Source organism: Procambarus clarkii, chromosome 1, assembly GCF_040958095.1.
Source record: "Procambarus clarkii isolate CNS0578487 chromosome 1, FALCON_Pclarkii_2.0, whole genome shotgun sequence".
Taxonomy (NCBI): Eukaryota; Metazoa; Arthropoda; class Malacostraca; order Decapoda; family Cambaridae; genus Procambarus; species Procambarus clarkii.
In genome coordinates, this window is record NC_091150.1 from 49,936,282 (window position 1) to 49,958,378 (window position 22,097).

At 40.6% G+C, this 22,097-nt stretch overlaps 1 protein-coding gene across 1 annotated transcript in view; it reads left to right on the plus strand.

Moving 5' to 3' along the window:
- The window catches only part of LOC123763578 (cadherin-AgCad1), a 96,639-nt gene extending 81,024 nt beyond the window's left edge, over positions 1-15,615 (plus strand). Inside the window, exons 31-38 of the mRNA XM_069309685.1 lie at positions 2,309-2,412; positions 3,029-3,138; positions 5,033-5,196; positions 5,516-5,648; positions 10,613-10,692; positions 12,205-12,378; positions 14,521-14,711; positions 14,953-15,615. Coding sequence (XP_069165786.1) covers positions 2,309-2,412; positions 3,029-3,138; positions 5,033-5,196; positions 5,516-5,648; positions 10,613-10,692; positions 12,205-12,378; positions 14,521-14,711; positions 14,953-15,074 — 1,078 coding nt within the window. The 3' untranslated portion in view covers positions 15,075-15,615. The remainder of the gene's footprint in view (positions 1-2,308; positions 2,413-3,028; positions 3,139-5,032; positions 5,197-5,515; positions 5,649-10,612; positions 10,693-12,204; positions 12,379-14,520; positions 14,712-14,952) is intronic.
- The last annotated feature ends 6,482 nt before the right edge of the window (positions 15,616-22,097 follow it).

The window sequence follows — 22,097 nt, forward strand, 5'->3', positions numbered from 1 at the left end:
TTAGGCAAATCAGGCCTTGAATAGTAGGCTGAGAAGTGCGTTCTGGCTACTAGGTACGACATATATATATATATATATATATATATATATATATATATATATATATATAAAGATAGGTTAGGTTAGGTTAGGTAGGGTTGGTTAGGTTCTGTCATATATCTACGTAAATTTTAACTCCAATAAAAAAAAATTGACCTCATACGTAATGAAATGGGTAGCTTTATCATTTCATAAGAAAAAAATTAGAGAAAATATAATAATTCAGGAAAACTTGGCTTATTAGGCAAATCAGGCCTTGAATAGTAGGCTGAGAAGTGCGTTCTGGCTACTAGGTACGACATATATATATATATATATATATATATATATATATATATATATATATATATATATATATATATATATATATATATATATATATATATATATATATATATATATATATATATATGTTTCTCGAACTGTGGACCCCAGGCGTGTGAGGTCAAAGCTCTATCGACTGTGCTATGAGTAGTCTAAAAAAGGAAAAGTGAAGTTGAAGGAAGCTGCTTTCTAGAAGCAGCTTCCTGCTGCCAGACTTGAATTTTCATCTCTCCCTGACTACTACTACTGCTGAAGCTCAGAGGAACTACTCACCCATGTCCACGTCATATAAACTCCCATCCACACTTCCCTGGAAGTGTAGATTCATTCATAAACATTCCATTCACCTTGATTCATAAACATTCCATTCACCTTGATTCATAAACATTCCATTCACCTTGATTCATAAACATTCCATTCACCTTGATTCATAAACATTCCATTCACCTTGATTCATAAACATTCCATTCACCTTGATTCATAAACATTCCATTCACCTTGATTCATAAACATTCCATTCACCTTGATTCATAAACATTCCATTCACCTTGATTCATAAACATTCCATTCACCTTGATTCATAAACATTCCATTCACCTTGATTCATAAACATTCCATTCACCTTGATTCATAAACATTCCATTCACCTTGATTCATAAACATTCCATTCACCTTGATTCATAAACATTCCATTCACCTTGATTCATAAACATTCCATTCACCTTGACTGACTGTGTTTATTTCCACGCAAGTGTGAATGGTAATTTATACCATTGTTTCCCTTTCCTCATATTTTTGTATTTTTTCCCTGGCATTCCTAAGCACATTTGTCATATCTCTCACCCCATTAAATGTCAACCTTAAGGTGGGGGGGGGGGTGATTCTTATCTCTCTCACATTTGTTTCTCATTTTACGATTTCTGACATTTTTTCTTTGATTTGTGACCTTTTCCTATGCTTATTTTCTCAATTAATTGTTGTCTCTTCTGCTGCTCTGTCCACCCTAGATGGTAGTTCCTGCCCCACTCACCCTAAAATTATTGTGCACTTACTTCTATCGACAGTGTTTGGTGCTAATTTACTGCCGGTAACTACTTCTTTCCTAACCGCTGGTAACTACTTCTTTCCTAACTACTGGTAACTACTTCTTTCCTAACTACTGGTAACTACTTCTTTCCTAACCGCTGGTAACTACTTCTTTCCTAACCGCTGGTAACTACTTCTTTCCTAACTACTGGTAACTACTTCTTTCCTAACCGCTGGTAACTACTTCTTTCCTAACTACTGGTAACTACTTCTTTCCTAACTGTTGGTAACTACTTCTTTCCTAACTGCTGGTAACTACTTCTTTCCTAACTGCTGGTAACTACTTCTTTCCTAACCGCTGGTAACTACTTCTTTCCTAACTACTGGTAACTACTTCTTTCCAAATTGCTTGTCTAATGTAGGTTTCTTGTGCTCATTTCAGTCTTAGACTTCCATCCAGACTTCCTTGATTGTTTGTTTCTCAAGTCCAACCACTTGGGCTGGGCGGTAGAGCGACGGTCTTGCGTCATGCAGGTCGGCGTTCAATCCCCGACAGTCCAAGTGATTGGGCACCATTCCTTTCCCTCCGTCCCATCCCAAATCCTTATCCTGACCCCTTCCCAGTGCTATATAGTCGTAATGGCTTGGCGTATTCTCCTGATAATCCCCTTCCCCGTACAGCTTGGTTCGTTTTCTTCCTCTTTACACTTTCCAATTCTTTTGGAACCTGTTTTACTTGAGTCGCCCCTCGAAGCTCTTCCTGGGGGTGTCATTGTTGGGTGTATACTAATGAGCTTCATGTGTGCATACACCTCCGTGTATACTAATGAACTAGGCGTGCCTATACACCTCTTTGTAGACTAATCAACTAGAGGTGTGAATATACCCTTGTGTATAATAGTGAATTATTTCCCCCCAGTGTGGCAGACGCAGAGAACAACACTGCCGTTATAACACTGCAGTTTCTACCTATTGGCAGTAGCTCAGGCTACTGTACCTTCACCATCACTGTTGTTGACGCAGGTACGGTACAGTCTGTCTGGTAGACATGTTCAGGTACGGTACAGTCTGCCTGCTAGACATGTTCAGGTACGGTACAGTCTGTCTGCTAGACATGTTCAGGTACGGTACAGTCTGCCTGCTAGACATCATCAGGTACGGTACAGTCAACCTGCTAGACATCATCAGGTACGGTACAGTCTGCCTGCTAGACATCATCAGGTACGGTACAGTCTACCTGCTAGACATCATCAGGTACGGTACAGTCTGTCTGCTAGACATCATCAGGTACGGTACAGTCTGTCTGCTAGACATCATCAGGTACGGTACAGTCTACCTGCTAGACATCATCAGGTACGGTACATCCTGGAAAGCGTCAGTCATTGGCCTATATAGGCCTTATATGGACAGTGACACGACTCAGGCTTCCTGTCCCCCTACAAAGGTACGCCACATTAACAAGAGTTCGGTTAATGCCTCATCAAACTATTTAAAATAAGCAACATGTTTTTGAGTGAACCTGTAAATCCTGACAACTTTTCCTTCATATGATTCTCTATCCTAGCGATTTGAAATTGATCATTTGTCGCAGATTGCAACGAAGTATATTGACTTACGTTGTTTATGTTGTCACCTGCAGTTGGCCAGGAAGACTCTGCACAAGCTAAAGTGTACGCCATCACCAGCAACTACCAACTACCTGTCTACTTTAACAATTTCTACCAAGACGTTTATGACAAGCAGGATGAAGTAAGTATTATTCGCCTTGTAAAATATACAAGGAATATATATATATATATATATATATATATATATATATATATATATATATATATATATATATATATATATATATATTCATACATATTGAATATGACTGCATATTCCGTATTGATTGATTGTTGCCGCCGGAGGCAGCTAGTTTATTGTGCACCCCATACCCATCCTGTGAGCGGTAGCGGAAAAAGCATTACAGAGGGCACAAAAGGTCTTTATCAGACCTCATCTTAGATTATTACATAAACAATTTTATCTATCCTTCACACCTTATAGTTACAATGTCAGCTAGTTACAGAGAATGTTCTATTTCAAGAGCTATATATTAACAGTAAGTCATTATACATTAATGGTAGGTCTTATCGCTAATACATAATAGTTTGAGCAGTGGAGATATTACAGAGTCTTTGGGGAGCTGCTGTTTATTATTAGTCTTCACAATACACTACTTGTTTCTTAATCTCATATGTCGTTTATCTACTGGAAGCGAAATATGGATACAGTGCAAGGATTTCAGGTATTTTATCCATGGTAATAAGATAGGTTGCCATATCATACAGCATGAGCTTAGACGTATCTCTAAATGGCTCATTTTTGCTACAATCCAAGATATAGTGTTCGAGTGTGTGTGTGTGTCCCTGTCTTTGTCCACACTCTTTACACTTTACTTCATCTAGATCCCTATACAAGCAGAACTGCCAGAGATACTTTTAGCCAAGTCTTATACGAGCTTTGACAACATCTGTTAGTCTACTGACTTTGTTACTTGTCCCATACACATGTTTTACTTCACACATTTCATTGTGATGAACAATGGACTTGCTAGTTCCAGTTTGCACTGTTCTACTTTCTTCAAATCCATCCAGGAGTTCTCGTCTAATGACACTTTTAAGGGACCTATTTGATAACTCAAGATTCCGGTCAATGCTGTCTTTATTTACTGCAACCTTAGCAAGGGCGTCAACTTTGTCATGTTCCTACAGGCCAATGTGAGAAGGAATCACAACATTTTTATATTTACCCTCTTGCTAAGTATTCTTATATATCTACGTCTAGCTTCCAAGACAAGCCCGTTATTACTTGATTGTAAACTGTTTATTGCTCGTAGTGAGGAAAGGGAGACGGAAATAATTAAACTGTCTACTTCAGTGTTGTCAATAATTTTGAGTGCTACAAGTATTGCTACCAACTCGGCTTGCATTGTGGATGCCCAGTTACTAATTCGTATATTCCTTTGAATTGTGCTGCCATCGGGCTGATGAGCAATAACAGCACTTCCTGCCCTCCCTGTAGCTGTGTTGAGTGATCCGTCAGTGTATATGGTCTGTGCAATGTTGTTTTCAGTTTGTATATTGTGAAGTGTTCTATGGTGTTTAATTTAGTAGCAAACTGAGCATGAGGGTTGTTTGTGATTAGTTTCTTGGTGGGGTATGCAGGGGTCAGGATGTCAAAAGGTACTATCTGCCAGGGTAGAAGGAAGTGCTGTACTCTTTCATCTGTATATACATCGTGCAGTCCCATCATTTTAATATGAGTGGCTGTTCTTTGAAACCATTTAGGCTCGCTGGTTCCATTTCGTATGTGTTCTAACAGTTCAACTGACACAATGTTGTTTTTGTTATCACGCAGAAGGTTAGGCATAATCCTATGCTTGTAGGCTTGGTATATACGCTGGTGCTTAGAGATGCTTTTATTTTTGTTATTAACACATAACAGGAAAGGCAGACTGTTAGTTTTATTATTTTCATGATTCCGATTCACCCATGAAAATTCACCCACCCAGGCGCAGCCCGCGGCTTAACAAGACCACTTCCTCGCTACAAACCTTGGACTCTATGTACTATAAGATTATTGTGTATCTCTGCAGGTTCAAAATGCATTCACAATGGCTTACGGGTATCAGTGCTTGATTGACAGCATAGCACAGAGTACAACTGACTCGGGGGAGCCTATTGATGATGAGTCCACCGTCCTCATGCACTTCATCAATGACGAGACCCACACACCTGTGCCTGTCAAGGAAATCCTTGAGTGAGTATATACGCCGCTATAAATGCCTATATATATATATATATATATATATATATATATATATATATATATATATATATATATATATATATATTTATATATATATATATATATATATATATATATTTATATATATATATATATATATATATATATATATATATATTTATATATATATACATATATAATATATATATATATACCTTAGCTTAATTATCTAAAATATATACTAAGTGGCTATATTCATCGAATGATTGCATTGTGTTTCTCTCTCTCTGACGCTTAACTAATATGTGTTATGGGGTTGTGCGCGCTGCAGTGCTTCTAACGACGCTGCGGTCGTCCAGCAGCTGCTGGATGATCTGCATATTGACCATCTCAACCTGAAGGCAATAGGAACCATCGACACAAACACGGGGGGAGGCGCGGAGCAGCAACTGCTCGTCTTGCAGGTGAGTTGTTGTTCTTGTTCTTGTTTTACACACACACACTACGGTTGAGAGGCGGGACCAAAGAGCCAAAGCTCAACCCCTGCAAGCACAAATAGGTGAGTACAAATAGGTGAGTACACACACACACACACACACACACACACACACACACACACACACACACACACACACACACACACACACACACACACACACAAATCTTCCTACACTTGTGGGAAGGGAAGGTGAAAAGGGATATAGGAAAGTGAGCTTCAAGGTAATGTACTCAAACATAGAAGGGATTACCAATAAAGCAAGTGAACTGGCGGGAAGAGGCGCAAGAAGAAAACCCAGATGTAATTGGACGGAAACAAAATTGTCAGGAGTCATAACAGATGCTGTGTTTCCAAAGAACTACTATATATTAAGGAATTAAGGAAAGAGAGGGAAGGGAGAGGAGGTGGAGGAGTGGCCCTGCTGATAAGCAAGGACTGGAGTTTTGATGAGATGGAAATTCCGGGCTGTGACGGGTTCAGAGATTAGATAACAGAAACTATAACAATGGGTGGACCTAAGATAATAGTGGCAGTCATTTACAACCCTCCACTAAATGACAGAAGACCCAGACAGGAGTTTGATATGAACAACATGGCAACCAGTAATATTATAGAGAGAGCAGCTTCAGTTGACAGCAAGAATGGCTCAAGACTCTTAATTATGAGCGATTTCAACAATGGAAATATAGACTGGGAGAATGGGGACCCACATGGCGGTGCAGATACATGGAGAGCTAAGCTCTTGGAAATGGCAACAAGGAACTTTCTGAGCCAGCACGTCAGGGAACCCACAAGAATAATAGATAATGATAAACCAGCTAGACTTGACCTGATATTCACCTTGAATGAGTCAGAAATAAGGGATGTCAAAGTTGAAGCCCCCATAGGAATGAGTGACCACAGTGTATTGACATTTGAGTACTTGGTGGAGGTAGGGATAACCTATCCAAGGATGGGATCGAAAGACTAAATTACCGAAGAGGAAAATATGACGAGATGAGGAACTTCCTACGGGAAATACTATGGGAAACAGAACTTAGAGACAAGCCTGTACAGGATATGAAGGATTATGTCACCCAGAAGTGCCAGGAAGCTGCAGACAGGTTTATCCCCGTCCAAAAAAAGAAAACCGAAAAGCAACAGAAGAATCCAAGGTTCAACCAGGAATGTAAGGTAGCGAAGCAACGGAATAAAAGAACATGGAGAAACTACAGAAATAACAGAACACCAGAGAGCAGGGAGAGATACCAGAGGGCCAGGAATGAGTACCTCAGAGTGAGGAGGGAAGCAGAGAGACAGTATGAAATGACAACGCGAGAAAAGCCAAAACCCAACCAACACTGCTCCACAGTCGCATCACTTGGAAAACAGCAGTGAAGGAACAAGTGATGAAACTGAGAAAAGGGGAGAACAGATACACAGAGAATGACAAGGAGGTGTGTGAAGAACTCAACAAGAGATTCCAGGAAGTCTTCACAAAAGAACAAGGAGAAGCACCTGCACTAAATGAGGAGGAGGCAAACCAAGCAACCTTGGAGGAATTTAACCTCACCAGTGATGAGGTCAAAAGGAATCTGTTGGAGCTGGATGTGTTAAAGGCTGTTGGGCCTGACAGAATCTTACCTTGGATACTAAAGGAAGGTGCAGAAACACTAAATGTGTCACTCTCTATGGTGTATAACAGGTCACTGGAAACAAGAGACCTACCAGAAAGTTGGAAGACAGCTAATGTAGTTCCAATATACAAAAAGGGTCACAGGCAGCACAAGAGGCATTGAACTACAGGCCAGTTTCCCTAACTTGTATACCATGCAAGGTGATGGAGAAGATCGTGAGGAAAAGGCTCGTAGAGCATCTGGAGGGAAATAGCTTTGTAACACACCACCAACTCAGAGATGGTAAATCGTGCCTCACAGGTTTAATAGAATTTTATGACCAGGCAACAAAAATTAGGCAAGAAAGAGAAGGGTGGGCAGACTGCATTTTCTTCGACTCCCAGAAAGCCTTTGACACAGTATCCCATAAAAGGCTGTTAAAAATGTTGGAGCAACAGGCAGGAGTAAAAGGTAAGGTGCTCCAGCGGATAAAGGAGTATTTAAGCAACAGGAAACAGCAAGTAATTGTGAAGGGGGAGACATCAGAGTGGCGAGATGTCACCAGCGGAGTCCCACAGGGCTCTGTACTTGGACCCATCCTGTTTCTAGTATATGTAAACGATCTTCCGGAAGGTATAGACTCATTCCTCTCAATGTTTGCTGATGATGCAAAACGTATGAGAAGAATCAAGACAGATGAAGATAGACAGAGACTACAGGAAGACATGGACAAACTGAAGGAATGGTCTAGAAAATGTCTGCTAAAGTTCAACTCAGGAAAGTATATACACACACACACACACGCGCGCGCGACGATGGGAGGACCAAGAGTAGTAGTAGCAGTGATATATAACCCACCACCAAATGACAGAAGACCCAGAGAAGAGTATGACAGAGACAACATGGCAGTTAACACTATAGTTGAAAGAGCAGTCACTGCTGCCTGTAGAAACAGATCCCATCTGCACATTATGGAGGACTTCAATCACAGAAGGATAGACTGGGAAAACAAGGAACCGCATGAAGGTGAGGAAACGTGGAGAGCTAAACTATTGGAGGTGGCGACAAGAAACTTTTTAAGTCAGCATGTCAGGGAACCCACAAGAATAACAGGCAATGATGAACCAGCGAGATGATCTAGTATTCACTTTGAACGACTCAGACATATGGAAAATCGATTTCGAAGTTCCCGTGAGAATGAGTGATCACAGTGTATTGATGTTTGAGTATCTGGTCGAAGCAGGATTACGGTACTCGAGGAAAGACCCAGAAAACAAAAGACCGGCATTAGGAAGGGAAACTATGAGGAGATAAGTAAATTTCTAACAGATATAGCTTGGGAAACAGAACTCAGAGGAAAGACGGCCTAAGCCATGATGGACTACATCACGCAGAAGTGATAGGAGGCAGCAGATAAGTTCGTTCCAGTCCAAAAGGAAAAAAAATTACATAGAGATGAGAAACCCATGGTTTAATCAGAGATGTAAGCTAACAAAGCAACTAAGTTCAAGAGCGTGGAGAAACTATAGAAATAACAGGACACTAGAGAGCAGCGAAAGATACCAGAGCGCCAGAAATGAATACGTCAGGGTGAGAAGAAAGGCAGAGCGACAATATGAAAATGACATAGCGAGCAAGACGAAGACTCAACCTAAATTGCTGCACAGCCACATCAAGAGAAAAACAACAGTGAAGGAACAGGTAATGAAATTGAGGATAGGGGCATACAGAGTCACTACACACGACAAGGAGGCGTGCAAAGAACTTAATACGAAATCCAGGAGGTCTTCACAGTATAGCAAGGAGACGTCCCCAGAGATAAGAGAGGGAAAATCTAACCAGATACCACTAAAGGAGTTTGTGATTACCAGTGGGGAGGTGAGGAAGCATCTGGTAGAATTGGATGTGACAAAGGCTATAGGCCCGGATGGAATCTCACCATGGATACTAAAAGAAGGAACAGAATCTCTGTGCCTGCCACTATCCATGGTGTACAACAAATCATGGGTAACAGGTGAACTGACAAAAATTTGGAAGATGGCCAATATAGTCCCAATATACAAGAAGGGTCATAGTCAGGAGGTACTGAACTACAGGCCTGTGTCCCTAACTTGCATACCATGCAAGATGATGGAGATGATTTTGCGAAAAAACTAGTGGAACATCTGGAGTGAAAGAACTTTGTAACACAATAACAGCACGAGTTCAGGGAGGGCAAATCATTCCTCACAGAATTAATTTAATTCTATGACCAGGCAACACAAATCAGGCAAGAAAGAGAGGGTTGGGCAGACTGCATATTTTTGGATTGCCAGAAAGCCTTTGACACAGTACCACACAAGAGACTATTACACAAGCTGGAGATGCAGGCGGGAGTGAAAGGGAAGGTACTCCGCTGGATAAGGGAGTACCTAAGCAACAGAAGACAACGAGTCACTGTGAAGGGTGAGGTCTCGGATTGTCGAGGCGTCACCAGTGGAGTCCCGCAGGGTTCAGTCCTTGGACCTATACTGTTTCTGACATATGTAAATGATCTCGCAGAGGGTATGGAATCATTCCTCTCATTGTTTGCTGATGATGCTGTTTGCTATTATTAGTCTTCACACTACACTACTTGTTTCTTAGTTTCATACGACGTTTATCTACTAGAAGCGAAATATGGATACAGTGCAAGGATTTCAGGTATTTTATCTGCAGGCGCTACACAATAACCAGAAGGTGCGTAACCCGGTGGGTGAAAAAGCATCTCTTGTTCTCAGTCCTACACTGTGGCTTGTTGAGCTTGCAACCGTTGCTCCTTGTTTGTGTTACATCTGACCTTTTGAAGAAGTTCTCTGGATCAACATACTCCAAATTGTTTTTTTTTGTGAATATGAATGAATAATTTCTTCTGCCACTCATGCATTTTATATTTATTTAATTTCCTGTGATAGATTACACATTGCGTTGCTCATAACATAAATCACTCTAATTACAAATCAAAAGAAAATAAATGTATCACATCTTTAAACCTGCATGACACCTAAGGGTGCCATGTAGCAAGCATTCCCTCTCTGAACTGCATTGCTTAAGGCGCTGGTACAGGAAACTTGTCACTCTGTGGTCTTCAGTTACACTAAATAGTTATATCCCAGTTTTTTTTTTTAGGAACTTCAGTGTACATCTGTCCTATGAGCCTAGTGTGTCCGAGCTAATCGGAACAAAGCTGTGCCAGTCCTCTGTAATTGATCGTGGAATTCAATCTATTTAACATACACCCTATTACTGTACTTTCAACTAATTTAGTTCTGTATTTATATTTTCATTTGTTACTGATGATAGTGTATTTGTGCAGGTGCTGCTTGGCGTGGTGAGCCTGGTGCTTGGGTCCCTCTGCTTACTGCTCATTACAGTCTACTGCATCAGGACCAGAAGGTAGGCCTACCGCCTCTCGCACAGGCCTGCTGAGTCTGCTGCGCTTGTAAACGAGGCTTCACATATTATTACACAAAATGCGAACTAAAACTTAGAAGATGTCTTACTAAAATAGCAATATTATATCTGTTTTCATCATACAGTATACTAAGAATGTGATAAAAGGGGGTTACATAGTAGCTAAACTATGTTATGTAAAGTCAATATATGTAGTTGCTCACAGTTTCGGGTTGGTCTTTGTAATGGTGGCGGCGTATGGCAACCATGCGAGTAAAGTTCCTACTTTTTTTCTGTAGAAATTATAAGGTCTCGTTTAATATTTCTAATGGGGAGGGAGTTAAGGGGAGTTTATAAGCGGTTACGGCCCATCATAAGTAGAGAAGAGAGTTAAGGGGAGCTTATAACCGGTTAGAACTTATCGTAAGTCGATAACCGGTTATAATTGAGAGAGTTAAGGGGAGCTTGTAGCCGGTTACGACTTCTCGTAAGTATGAATATCAACTATTAATCTAGTCATCAACACATTCAAAAGTGTAAGGCTGAGCACTCCTTGACGTCTACACATATCACACGAAGCATGTGTGTTACTTTTTGAATTCCGTAATTCTTTCTGAGTGACTAAGCACATCTGTTTCTAAAGTTTCCCCTGAGCCTCGTTAGCAGAGTCCCCGTGCCACCAACGGAGGCAGTGTCGCCGTGTAGCAGGCGAGCGGTGCCACACATTGTTGTGAGGGGGGGGGGGGGATCTGGCTGTGACTCTGGAACACTGTACCGTGTTTAATTCTTAGAGACCCCGACCAGCCTATGATCGTCCTGTACCCCAGACTATTCCCACTATAAGGTGTGCGTGAGGGTAGCCCGAAGCGTCTGGCCTCTCGTTTTGTACATACAAGCAGGCAGACTCTCTCATAAATATGGATAGAAGGGGTACCCGACTGCACCCGGGTCTTTTGCCATTCTTTCCCTTCCTTCATCCCGTCTCTCCCTTCGCCTCATCCCCTTTGTTCTCCCCTTCGGCCATCCCCTAGTTCTCCCCCCCCCTCTTCCTCCCCATTTTTACCCTGGTCTCTTCCTTCCCCCTTCTTCCCTACTCTTCACCCCATATCCTCCTTGACCCCCCCCCTCCCTCGCCGCCCCCATCCCATAGTCCATCTTTTCTTCTCCCCACCCCCTTCCTTCACAAAGTTTATTATTTAGAAGTACTGAAACAGCTGTATGGCTCTCTCAACAAATATATTATTAATATCATTAAAAACTCCACAGAAATCACATCGTATATTTCATGCTTGATGCTTTGAAACTCGCATGGGTGTGTTTATAATTGATAATATTTCTTAGGGCATTTAATTTATGCCTACCCCAACCAGTTTATGTCCATCCCGCACCCCAGACCATTCCCCCTGCAAATTTGGGTGAGGCTGGCTGGCCCCAAGCGTCTGACCTCCATATCTGGAGAGATAGACAAGCATTCTCTCTTATATGTATAGATTAACATCAATTATTTCTCCTCAGTTTGAAGCTTCGGGTGAAAGTGTTGTCAACGAACACGTTCGGCTCTCAGTCATCAGAGCTCAACAGAGTTGGCACAGAATTGGCGGCAATTCCTGGGAGCAACAAATTCACCGGCGAGGGAGCAAATCCCATGTACAACATGGCTGATTCTGACTTAAGAAATGATTCAAGCAGGTAAGAAATTATGATTTAAGGTAGATGGTGACTTGGGGCGGTACGTGAGGGCTTGCAGGAGTAGATGAGGGCTTGGTGGGGCGGGGGGCACCCCAGAGGTGCCACCTCTGGGGTGGCTTAATTTTTATCAATCTCTTAATGAATGCCGTCTGAGCCCCAGCCCTAAACCTGCGGAGAGTCAGGGCAGACTGGAGTGCAAGCAGACAGAATACATCGTTATAGGGAGAGCTGAAGGTGAGAGTGAAAATCTTAGGGCTGAGATTCAGTAAGGGGTAAAGGCGTCCTTCCTCTCCTCGGCGAGGCCACTAGAGTTAGTGACCGTCAGGTATATCAGGTAAAAGCGGTGAAAACTGTGAGATCAGAAGTTGGAGTTCGTGGAAATTGGCATAAATCCGCGCATTGAAGAATAGTCATTATTAGTAAATGTAATTTTTTTACAGAATTAACAGTAAAAAAAGAGAAAAATTAAAGCAAAGAAGAACACAGTATATTACGGAAAGATGGGTTCAGTGAAACCTGCCCCCCCTCCCCCGGTGATGTGGAGGTGGGGGGGGGGGGGATAGGTGAACTGACAAGGTCCAATGAGAGAGGAGGCACCGGAGAGGGGCGGTCGAGGGAATGAAATTGAGGAAGGAAAGAAACGGCAGTGTTCACAAGACCAAAGACAGCACCAGAAAGAGAATCAAGGGCAACGGGAATGTCCATAGCGAGCAGCCGACCGGCCGGCACTGAGATGGGAGAAGTTGCAGAGACAGCCAGAGGTGGAAAGTGGGAGATGGAATGAAGCCTTCTTACCAGCTGGGGAGATGGAGGGAGAGGAGTTTACATTACCGACTGGAAGACACAGGCGTGCCAGACACTGAGGCCTACTGACTCAGACGGGGAAGGAGAACGAGAGCAGACAACACGAAGACGCCTGGGAGGAGGATGCATATCGGTCTGGACGGACAGTTGTCGGGGAGGGGCAAAAAACAGAGGGGGAGGGATGAGAAGAAAGATGGGGTCGAAGGGTGAAGGTCACAGTGGATAGAGACGGGGGAGGAGGCGGATAAGTGACAGAAAGACTACGGGTAGAAGACTGGGAAGGAAGGAAGGAAGGGTGGGGACGCCAGTCGGTGTTCCACGAGGGGCACCTTCACTTCAGATCGCAGAGGAGTGGGAGAAAGGGAGCTGGTGGAGGTGCTGGGAGTGTTAGGCTAGGAAACGGTTGTGGCACTGAGGAAGGGAAGAAGAGCTGGGAAGAGAAGTGCGAGTGCACAAGCATAAGTCATGTCAGAGAAAGAGGTAAGATAGCGGACCTGGCGTCTTGCCTCGGGGAAAGATACGATCGCGATGCTTTTAAGTTGAGGATGGCTTGTTAAACATTATAGAGTTTGCATGTGCAGGAGAAGGCAGGGTGGGCCTCACTGCAGCTGATGCAGCGAGCTTTGTCAGAAGAGAATGCTCTCTTATAATGACCAGGGTCTCCACACAAGGGACAAATTGGGACATCTCGCTAGAGCACTTCGAGGGACGACGTCCAAATTTCCATCACCTATTTCAAAGGCTGTAGGCAATGATAGTCTCTGTCTGTAATATATGAGTTACAATTGACTTCCCTCACCCTCTCGAGAGATTTAAAAGTTTAATTTACCTCAGAGCCACAATTCTCAGTGGTCTCGACAGGGACAAGAACCCGGCGGCTTGTCAAAGGTCCCGACATTATTCCTGAGAATTATATTTAGATGACTTTTAAACTGAAGTCATATCTTGACATTGACGGCTTCGTTAAGTTTTCTTCAAAATGTATTTATTCAAGAGAAGAAATGTACAGAAAAGCTTAATTTTAAAACTAGACTATATAAAAACCCTGATATAGAAATTCACACTTACTGATCGGTATAATTCAAATGAATAATACGAAAGCTGAAATCTTTTATATTGCTTATGAAATGCTTGGCGTTAAATTTTTCAATTGTTCACCTTAAAGAAATGTTTACATTTTAAGTAAAAATAAGGTGGTTCCAAAAATCTTTTCTGAGAAACCAATCCATTATCCTGTGTCCAGATAATTAAAATAATTAATAAGCACTGTAGCTATAATTGCTTTGTCTAATCATTATATATACGTTCTACACCATTTTTGTTTAATTATTATTACAGCATTGGTAGTGGCGATTCTGTATTGGTAGGTATTGAAGACAATCCTGAATTTAAGAATAAACAACATATGGATGTGTACTCTGGCTTTGAGAATGGTGCTTTTGGTCGCTCAATTGACCAGGTGTCGGCGCCCTCAGCGCTGAGTGGAGGTTCAAGGACCAATCCCCTTCTTCAGCTGCAGGAGAGTGGAGGTGAGGCTATAATTCACTGCTCAGTTTACACAAAGTTTCCTGTTACTTATTTGATATATTTACCGATACCCTTATGTATCTGAATCGTATATTATGGATTCAAAATGTCTTTATAACGCAATACTATGAATTAATTGACTAATCTGACGCAAAATTTTATCGGTTGTGAAATTGGTATTTTAATGTCTTCCGAGATGTTGCCAGCAGCCTCACTAAACTGTTCCAATTGTTTTTCTCTCAGAGGATCACGACCTGGCTGATGGTGTACCGGATTACAACTTCGGCAAAGGAAGTGAATCAAATGGTTCAGATGATGAATCATTTCATAAGAACGTTAATTCCAATTTTTCCTTTGGTAATTAGACATCCTGACTTAAGAGCTATAGTAGATAACTGAAAATAAATTGTCTTAATCCTATCCTTCCTTTATAAACACACACACACACACACACACACACACACACACACACACACACACACACACACACACACACACACACACACACACACACACACACACACACACACACACACAGAACGAGGAACGAGGTAACAGAACGAGGGGACATGGATGGAAGCTTGAAACTCAGATGAGTCACAGAGATGTTAGGAAGTTTTCTTTTAGCGTGAGAGTAGTGGGGAAATGGAATGCACTTCAGGAACAGGTTGTGGAAGCAAATACTATTCATAATTTTAAAACCAGGTATGATAGGGAAATGGGACAGGAGTCATTGCTGTAAACAACCGATGCTCGAAAGGCGGGATCCAAGAGTCAATGCTCGATCCTGCAGACACAACTAGGTGAGTACACACACACACACACACACACACACACACACACACACACACACACACACACACACACACACACACACACACACACACACACACACACACACACACACACACACACACACATATATATATATTATATATGCACATTTGTTCACCATGCCACCAAACTAGTCCCAGAACTTAGAGGTTATGAGCTACGAGGAAAGGCTAAGGGAGCTAAACCTCACGTCCCTGGAAGACAGAAGAGTAAGGGAAGACATGATAACCACCTACAAAATTCTCAGCGGAATTGACAGGGTAGACAAAGACGAACTATTTAGCACGCGTGGAACACGAACAAGGGGACACAGGTGGAAATTAAGTATCCAAATGAGCCACAGAGACATTGGAAAGAATTTGTTCTATGTCAGAGTAGTTAACAAATGGAATGCACTAGGTAGTGATGTGGTGGAGGCTGATTCAATACACAGTTTCAAATGTAGATATGATAGAGCCCAGTAGGCTTAGGAATCTGTACACCAGTTGATTGACAGTTGAGAGGCGGGACCGAAGAGTCAAAGTTCAACCCCGCAAGCACAACTAGGTAAGTACATATACATATATGCACATGCATTTCTACTTACAGTAATGTGAAAATTCGCTAATTTATAAAGTCGTGTGTGAATTCAACTGTCTAGGGACATCTCTGCCAAGAATATTCTCACCTCTTACAAATGAGACAACCCATCCTCCAGCACAAGCAAAAAGTCAAATACTGACAGTTTTTGTTTACCAGATTATGCATTTTTTTTTACTTATCCTTAATGATATTCAGCGCCCTATGATCAGTCCACACACTTGATGGTGCTACATAGCGTTCCCGGTTTGGTGCCTTCTTTTGATACTTACTCAGCAGCAGGCTGGACTGAGCGGGTGGGACCACTCCCAGCCGAGTTTGTGCCCAGTAGGTGTTTGCGTCGTCCCCGGCTGCATTCATAATGCCAGTCATTAACTATATTTAAAAAAGGTTCTCTTTTGAATGAACAGAATGCTAAAATTGATGAATGCGTCTTTGAGGTCCACCGCTGGATGGAATGGACTTGGTTTGAGGACGAGTTGGGGAATAGTTAATTTAAGGTGAAAATATTGTAAATGAATGGTGTAATAATTCAAGGATGGGAGGTAATAATAATAAAAAAGAGAAGTAACTTGGCAAATGTATGTGATTTGTACCAGAGCAGTCAGTTTCTGCAAGTATCTTGTAGTCTGTCTTCACCTGTACTTATTCTTCGGGAAGATAGACTACAAGTATCTTATAATCTTTCTTCCCCAAGAATAAATGCAGGTGACAGATACCCGATGCTTGCTGGGTGTCATTCACAGCTGCAGTCATCTGTGCAGAACTCTCATCAAAAGCTTCACTTGACCGTCCTGTGCTTAAAGATATTGCCTTACACGATTCTTGAATAGGCATGCATATCCAAGAGTGTGTGGGAGGGGGGGGAGGGGGTCAATAGGAGATGGAAGAGCGAGAAGGAGAGTAAAATGAAGGTGAAGGGACGGGAGACTGATGAAAAAAAGCTTCGGTTGGTTTATGTATACTGTATTACTAAACTGAAGAGGCACGTACTGAATAACTGAGAGAATACTGTATCGATATACTAAAATGGCACTAAAATGGGCTATCGTCATTGTGCAGTGTGCGGAGATATGCAAATAGTGGATTAGCGTTTTATGGTAAATAATCAGAAGCAATTAATGTTGTATTATAGAAGATTTTTATAACAAATAGATAATTGTATATTAAATCGTTTTTGTTTATTGTAATAATAGATTTTTACTCTTTGTTTCTTCAAACTTTATTAGCTAACGTCTCTAAGAACTTCCATTAATTTATGTTCCAAACATCTAAGAGTACAGTATATGTTTGATGAAGATGTGTTGCAATCTAGAACCTCCTCGAAATAAATATATAAATAAATATATAAATATATATATATATATATATATGTCGTACCTAGTAGCCAGAACGCACTTCTCAGCCTACTATGCAAGGCCCGATTTGCCTAATAAGCCAAGTTTTCATGAATTAATTGTTTTTCTACTACCAAACCTACCTAACCTAACCTAACCTAACTTTTTCGGCTACCTAACCGAACCTAACCTATAAAGATAGGTTAGGTTAGGTTAGGTAGGGTTGGTTAGGTTCGGTCATATATCTACGTTAATTTTAACTACAATAAAAAAAAATTGACCTCATACATAATGAAATGGGTAGCTTTATCTTTTCATAAGAAAAAAATTTGAGAAAATATATTAATTCAGGAAAACTTGGCTTATTAGGCAAATTTGGCCTTGCATAGTAGGCTGACAAGTGCGTTCTGGCTACTAGGTACGACATATATATATATATATATATATATATATATATATATATATATATATATATATATATATATATATATATATATATATATATATATATATATATATATATATATATATGAAAAAGGTGTTTATATAAAGCATCATTTGAACATACGAGTGATGCAAACGTTAAATATGGACTTGATGTATTGTAGCCATCCAAAATATATTCAGCTTAGAATAAATGGGGTCGCACAACAACTTTGTTAAAATACTATATAACATTACGTAACATAGATTTATAGCCTTTTAATAATGTTTAAATGTTTATAAATTTCACTTTGATTTAAGTTTTAGTAGCCTATGTGGTATTATAATATTGTACATGTATTTATAATTTATAGAAAAATAAAAAATTATGCAGATTCAAAAAATATTAATCCCAGTATAGTTCATTGGCTGTCTAACAATCATAAATTAATGTTAATTTTCAAAATTCTTTTTATATCCTTGATAAGAAATCATAAACAGAGCAGAGCACTCAGGCTAAAAGCAATTTACCATATTATAAATAAGGGTCAGTAAACCAATTGTTTATAAACTTTGTATCTGAAAAATCCTTCAAATTCAATACCTTAAATATATAACATATATATCTTACCCTACTTTTTAAGATTTTTAAGATTCCCGCCTTAATCATATTTTTACAAAGTTCTTGGTGAATTAAATGAACAAATCCACAAGAGCCGTGACGAGGATTCGAACCTGCGTCCGGGAGCATCCCAGACACTGCCTTAATCGACTGAGCTTGTCTTGGTGAATTAATTTACTGTTTGCACAGTAACCCCGCCAATGCTAGCCTTAAGCTGACTGAACAACCAAAACGCTATACGTGTTAAGTGACTTTCCAAGAATGTAAAAAAATATGAATATTATGTAATCTCACAAACCCATTGTATCTTTTGTAAATACTTAAACATTGCCTACGGCACCACACCAGACAAGATCGCCCCTAACTCAACAACACCAGACACGGGAACGATCAATCAGGAGTAACCCACGGGAGAAATCTCCCGTCACGCAGGGTGCAGTAGCGCCTCCACAGATCTCCAGTATCAGCTCTTGATACTGGTAATGGCTCAAAAAGGCCACCACTTACGGGCTATTCATGCCCGTGCCACCTTTTGGGTGACTTAATCTTTATCAATCATCATCACGGGAACGATACGTTGTTGGAAACTATGCACACTTACGAACTGACCAGTGAACTGCTTGACCAGGTAGAAACAAATGGACAGTTCCTTTCACCCTGATGCCTCTGTTCACCTAGCAGTAAATAGGTACCTGGGAGTTAGACAGCTGTTACGGGCTGCTTCCTGGGGATGTGTAACAAAAAGGAGGCCTGGTCGAGGACCGGGCCGCGGGGACGCTAAGCCCCGAAATTATCTCAAGATATCCCCAATTATTTATATTCTTCCGCTTGTTAACGTCAGATTTTTTTTAATATGTCTCATTTTGAATTCAAACATTAAATCATATGAGTTGAACAGTTATTAGTTCACGTGTAAAATATTAGTCAATTTAAAACAGGATAACTCATTGACAAGTTCTTAATAGTCTTGTAAATAAAATAAGCATATTTAAGATAACAGTAAAGCCATTCCATGGCACAACAAACTTGAATATCTTTTTGCTCAAGGGTTTTGAACAAATGTCTGCTTACTGTATTTACATGTCTTTCGTTTTTCCTCTGATATACTATATTTATGTTAAATGCTCACATAATATAGTTACTTGTTACTGATCTTCTGGTGTGCTATATGTTATCTTGAGATTAAGGCGCCTGGCATTGGACCCAGTTAGGTAATTCAGCACAGTCTGTACTGATTCTCATCAATTAGTTCTTGTATCTATAACACTTAAGATATAGCAATGTTGACACTGCATTATGATAATTATTCTATTATCAGTGATATATCCTAAAACTTGACATTTCAAACATCAGGAAGCACATGCTAAAACTTGTAGTAGTGTCTCGAAACAGACAAATTTATTACCCCTATACATCACATGATAACTTTTTAAACCTATCCAAACCTTCCATAACGAAAATAAGATAAAACATTTTATACATGAGGTACACGGGGTGTGACGTCACTATGACATCATAATGTTCATGCCGATACAGGTTTCAGATCCTATTGTTAACTTGGCCAATAGATTTATCCTTAGCTCACTAGACGTAGTTAAAAAATAATCTAACTCAAGATTATACTAAATTAACCACCTGCTGGCTGGCTGGCTCTCACACACACAAACATCAACACGACTTTGGACCTGGGAAATTATGCCTAACGAACCTTCTGGAGTTTTACGACAAGGTAATGAAAATAAGGCAAGATAGAGAAGGCTGGGCAAATTGCGCATTTCTGGACTGCCAAAAAGCCTTTGATACAGTACCAGACAGGAGGTTACTATACAAACTTAAAGAGGCAAGCGAAAGTAAGTGGAAACACATTAACAGGTAAGGTTATTACCTAACAGAGGAGTCAGTGTGATAGTGAGGGGCGAGAAGTCCAACTAGCAGTCATTCAAGCGAGGTACCTAAAGTGTCGGTGCATTGACCAATACTAATTTTTATTTATATAAATGACTTAACTGCAGGAGTTGAATTATATTTGTCAATGTTTCCAAATATTTGAAACTAATGAGAAAGGTTGAGACAGATGAAGCTTCTCCAAGATGACTTAAAGAAGCTGCAGAGCTAGTCCCAGAAATGGCTCCTAGAGTTCAACCTTAAGTTCAGCCGCGAGTTCACCTTAAGTGTAAGACGATGGAAATGGGATCAAGAGCCAGGAGACTGAAAAGCCAATACATGATGAAGAGAAACTATCTCCCTATAATGACTAGAGAAAAAGAACTGGGAGTGGACATAACCCAAACCTGACTCCAAAGGTTCATGTAAATAATGTCAGTTGCATACTCTATGCTAGCAAGTCAGAACATCCTTTGGGAACTTAAATACCGATACGTAGGCTTTTAGATCACTGTATCCACCTTAAGACCAGTTTGAGAGGTATGCCACCCCATTGATCTACCTGCAAGGTAGGTAGACCTCATTGTGGATCCCCTCATCGTAGTCCTAAGGCCCGGGTTTGATCCCCGGCAGAGGCAGAAATAAATGGGTAGTTTCTTTCACCCTGGTGCTGCTGTTCACCTAGCAGTAAATAGGTACCTGAAAGTTAGACGGCTGCTACGGGCTGCTTCCTGGGGGATGTGTGCATGCCACATGTTAAGAGAAATATATGTAGTAGACATAATAAAGGAAAAAAATTTGGTTAGAAAGGCAGGGTCCAAGAGCTAATAGCTCGATTTTGTAGATACAAATATACACGGACTGGGATAGTAAAGTACTAAAGAAACTGTTCATGACTTTTGTGAGAAATCTTTGAAAATGCGCCATGAAATAAGATTACAAAATACATGGAATCACAGCATCTCCATAATCCTGGACAACATAGTTTCAGAACAGGGTGCTCTTGCCTATCGCAGTTGCTGGACCACTATGACATGGCATTAAATGCCGTAGAAGTCAAACAAAATGCTCATGTAATTTACATTTTTCACCAAAGCCTTTGACAAATGTGACCATGGTGTTATTGCACACAAAATACATTCAAAGGGAATTACCAGAAAAATAGGCAGATGGATCTACAATTTCCTGACTAACAGAACCCAATGTGTAATAGTCAACAAAATAAAATCCGGTCCATCAACTGTGAAGAGCTCAGTCCCTCAGGGTACTGTGCTTGCTCCAGTATTTTTTCTCATCCTCATATCAGACATAGACAAGGACACAATCTAAAGTACTGTATCTTCCTTTGCCGATGACATTAGGATTTTTTATGACAACAGACGCGGCAAACCTCCAATCAAATGTAAATCAGGTCTTTCTATGGGCAACAGAAAATAATATGGTGTGTAACGAAGATAAGTTCCAGTTCATGCACTACGGAAAAAAAAAAATAAAAATGGAAAGCACATACAAAATGCAGTCAAATCATAACATAGAACAAAATGGCAGTGTAAAGGATTTGGGATTCATGTTGGAAGACCTTACCTTTAAAGAACACAATAAAGTAGCCGTCACAGCTGCAAGAAAAATGACAGGTTGGATAACAAGAACCTTTCACACTAGAGATGCTATACCGATGATACTTTTCAAGACGCTAGTGCTCTCTAGAG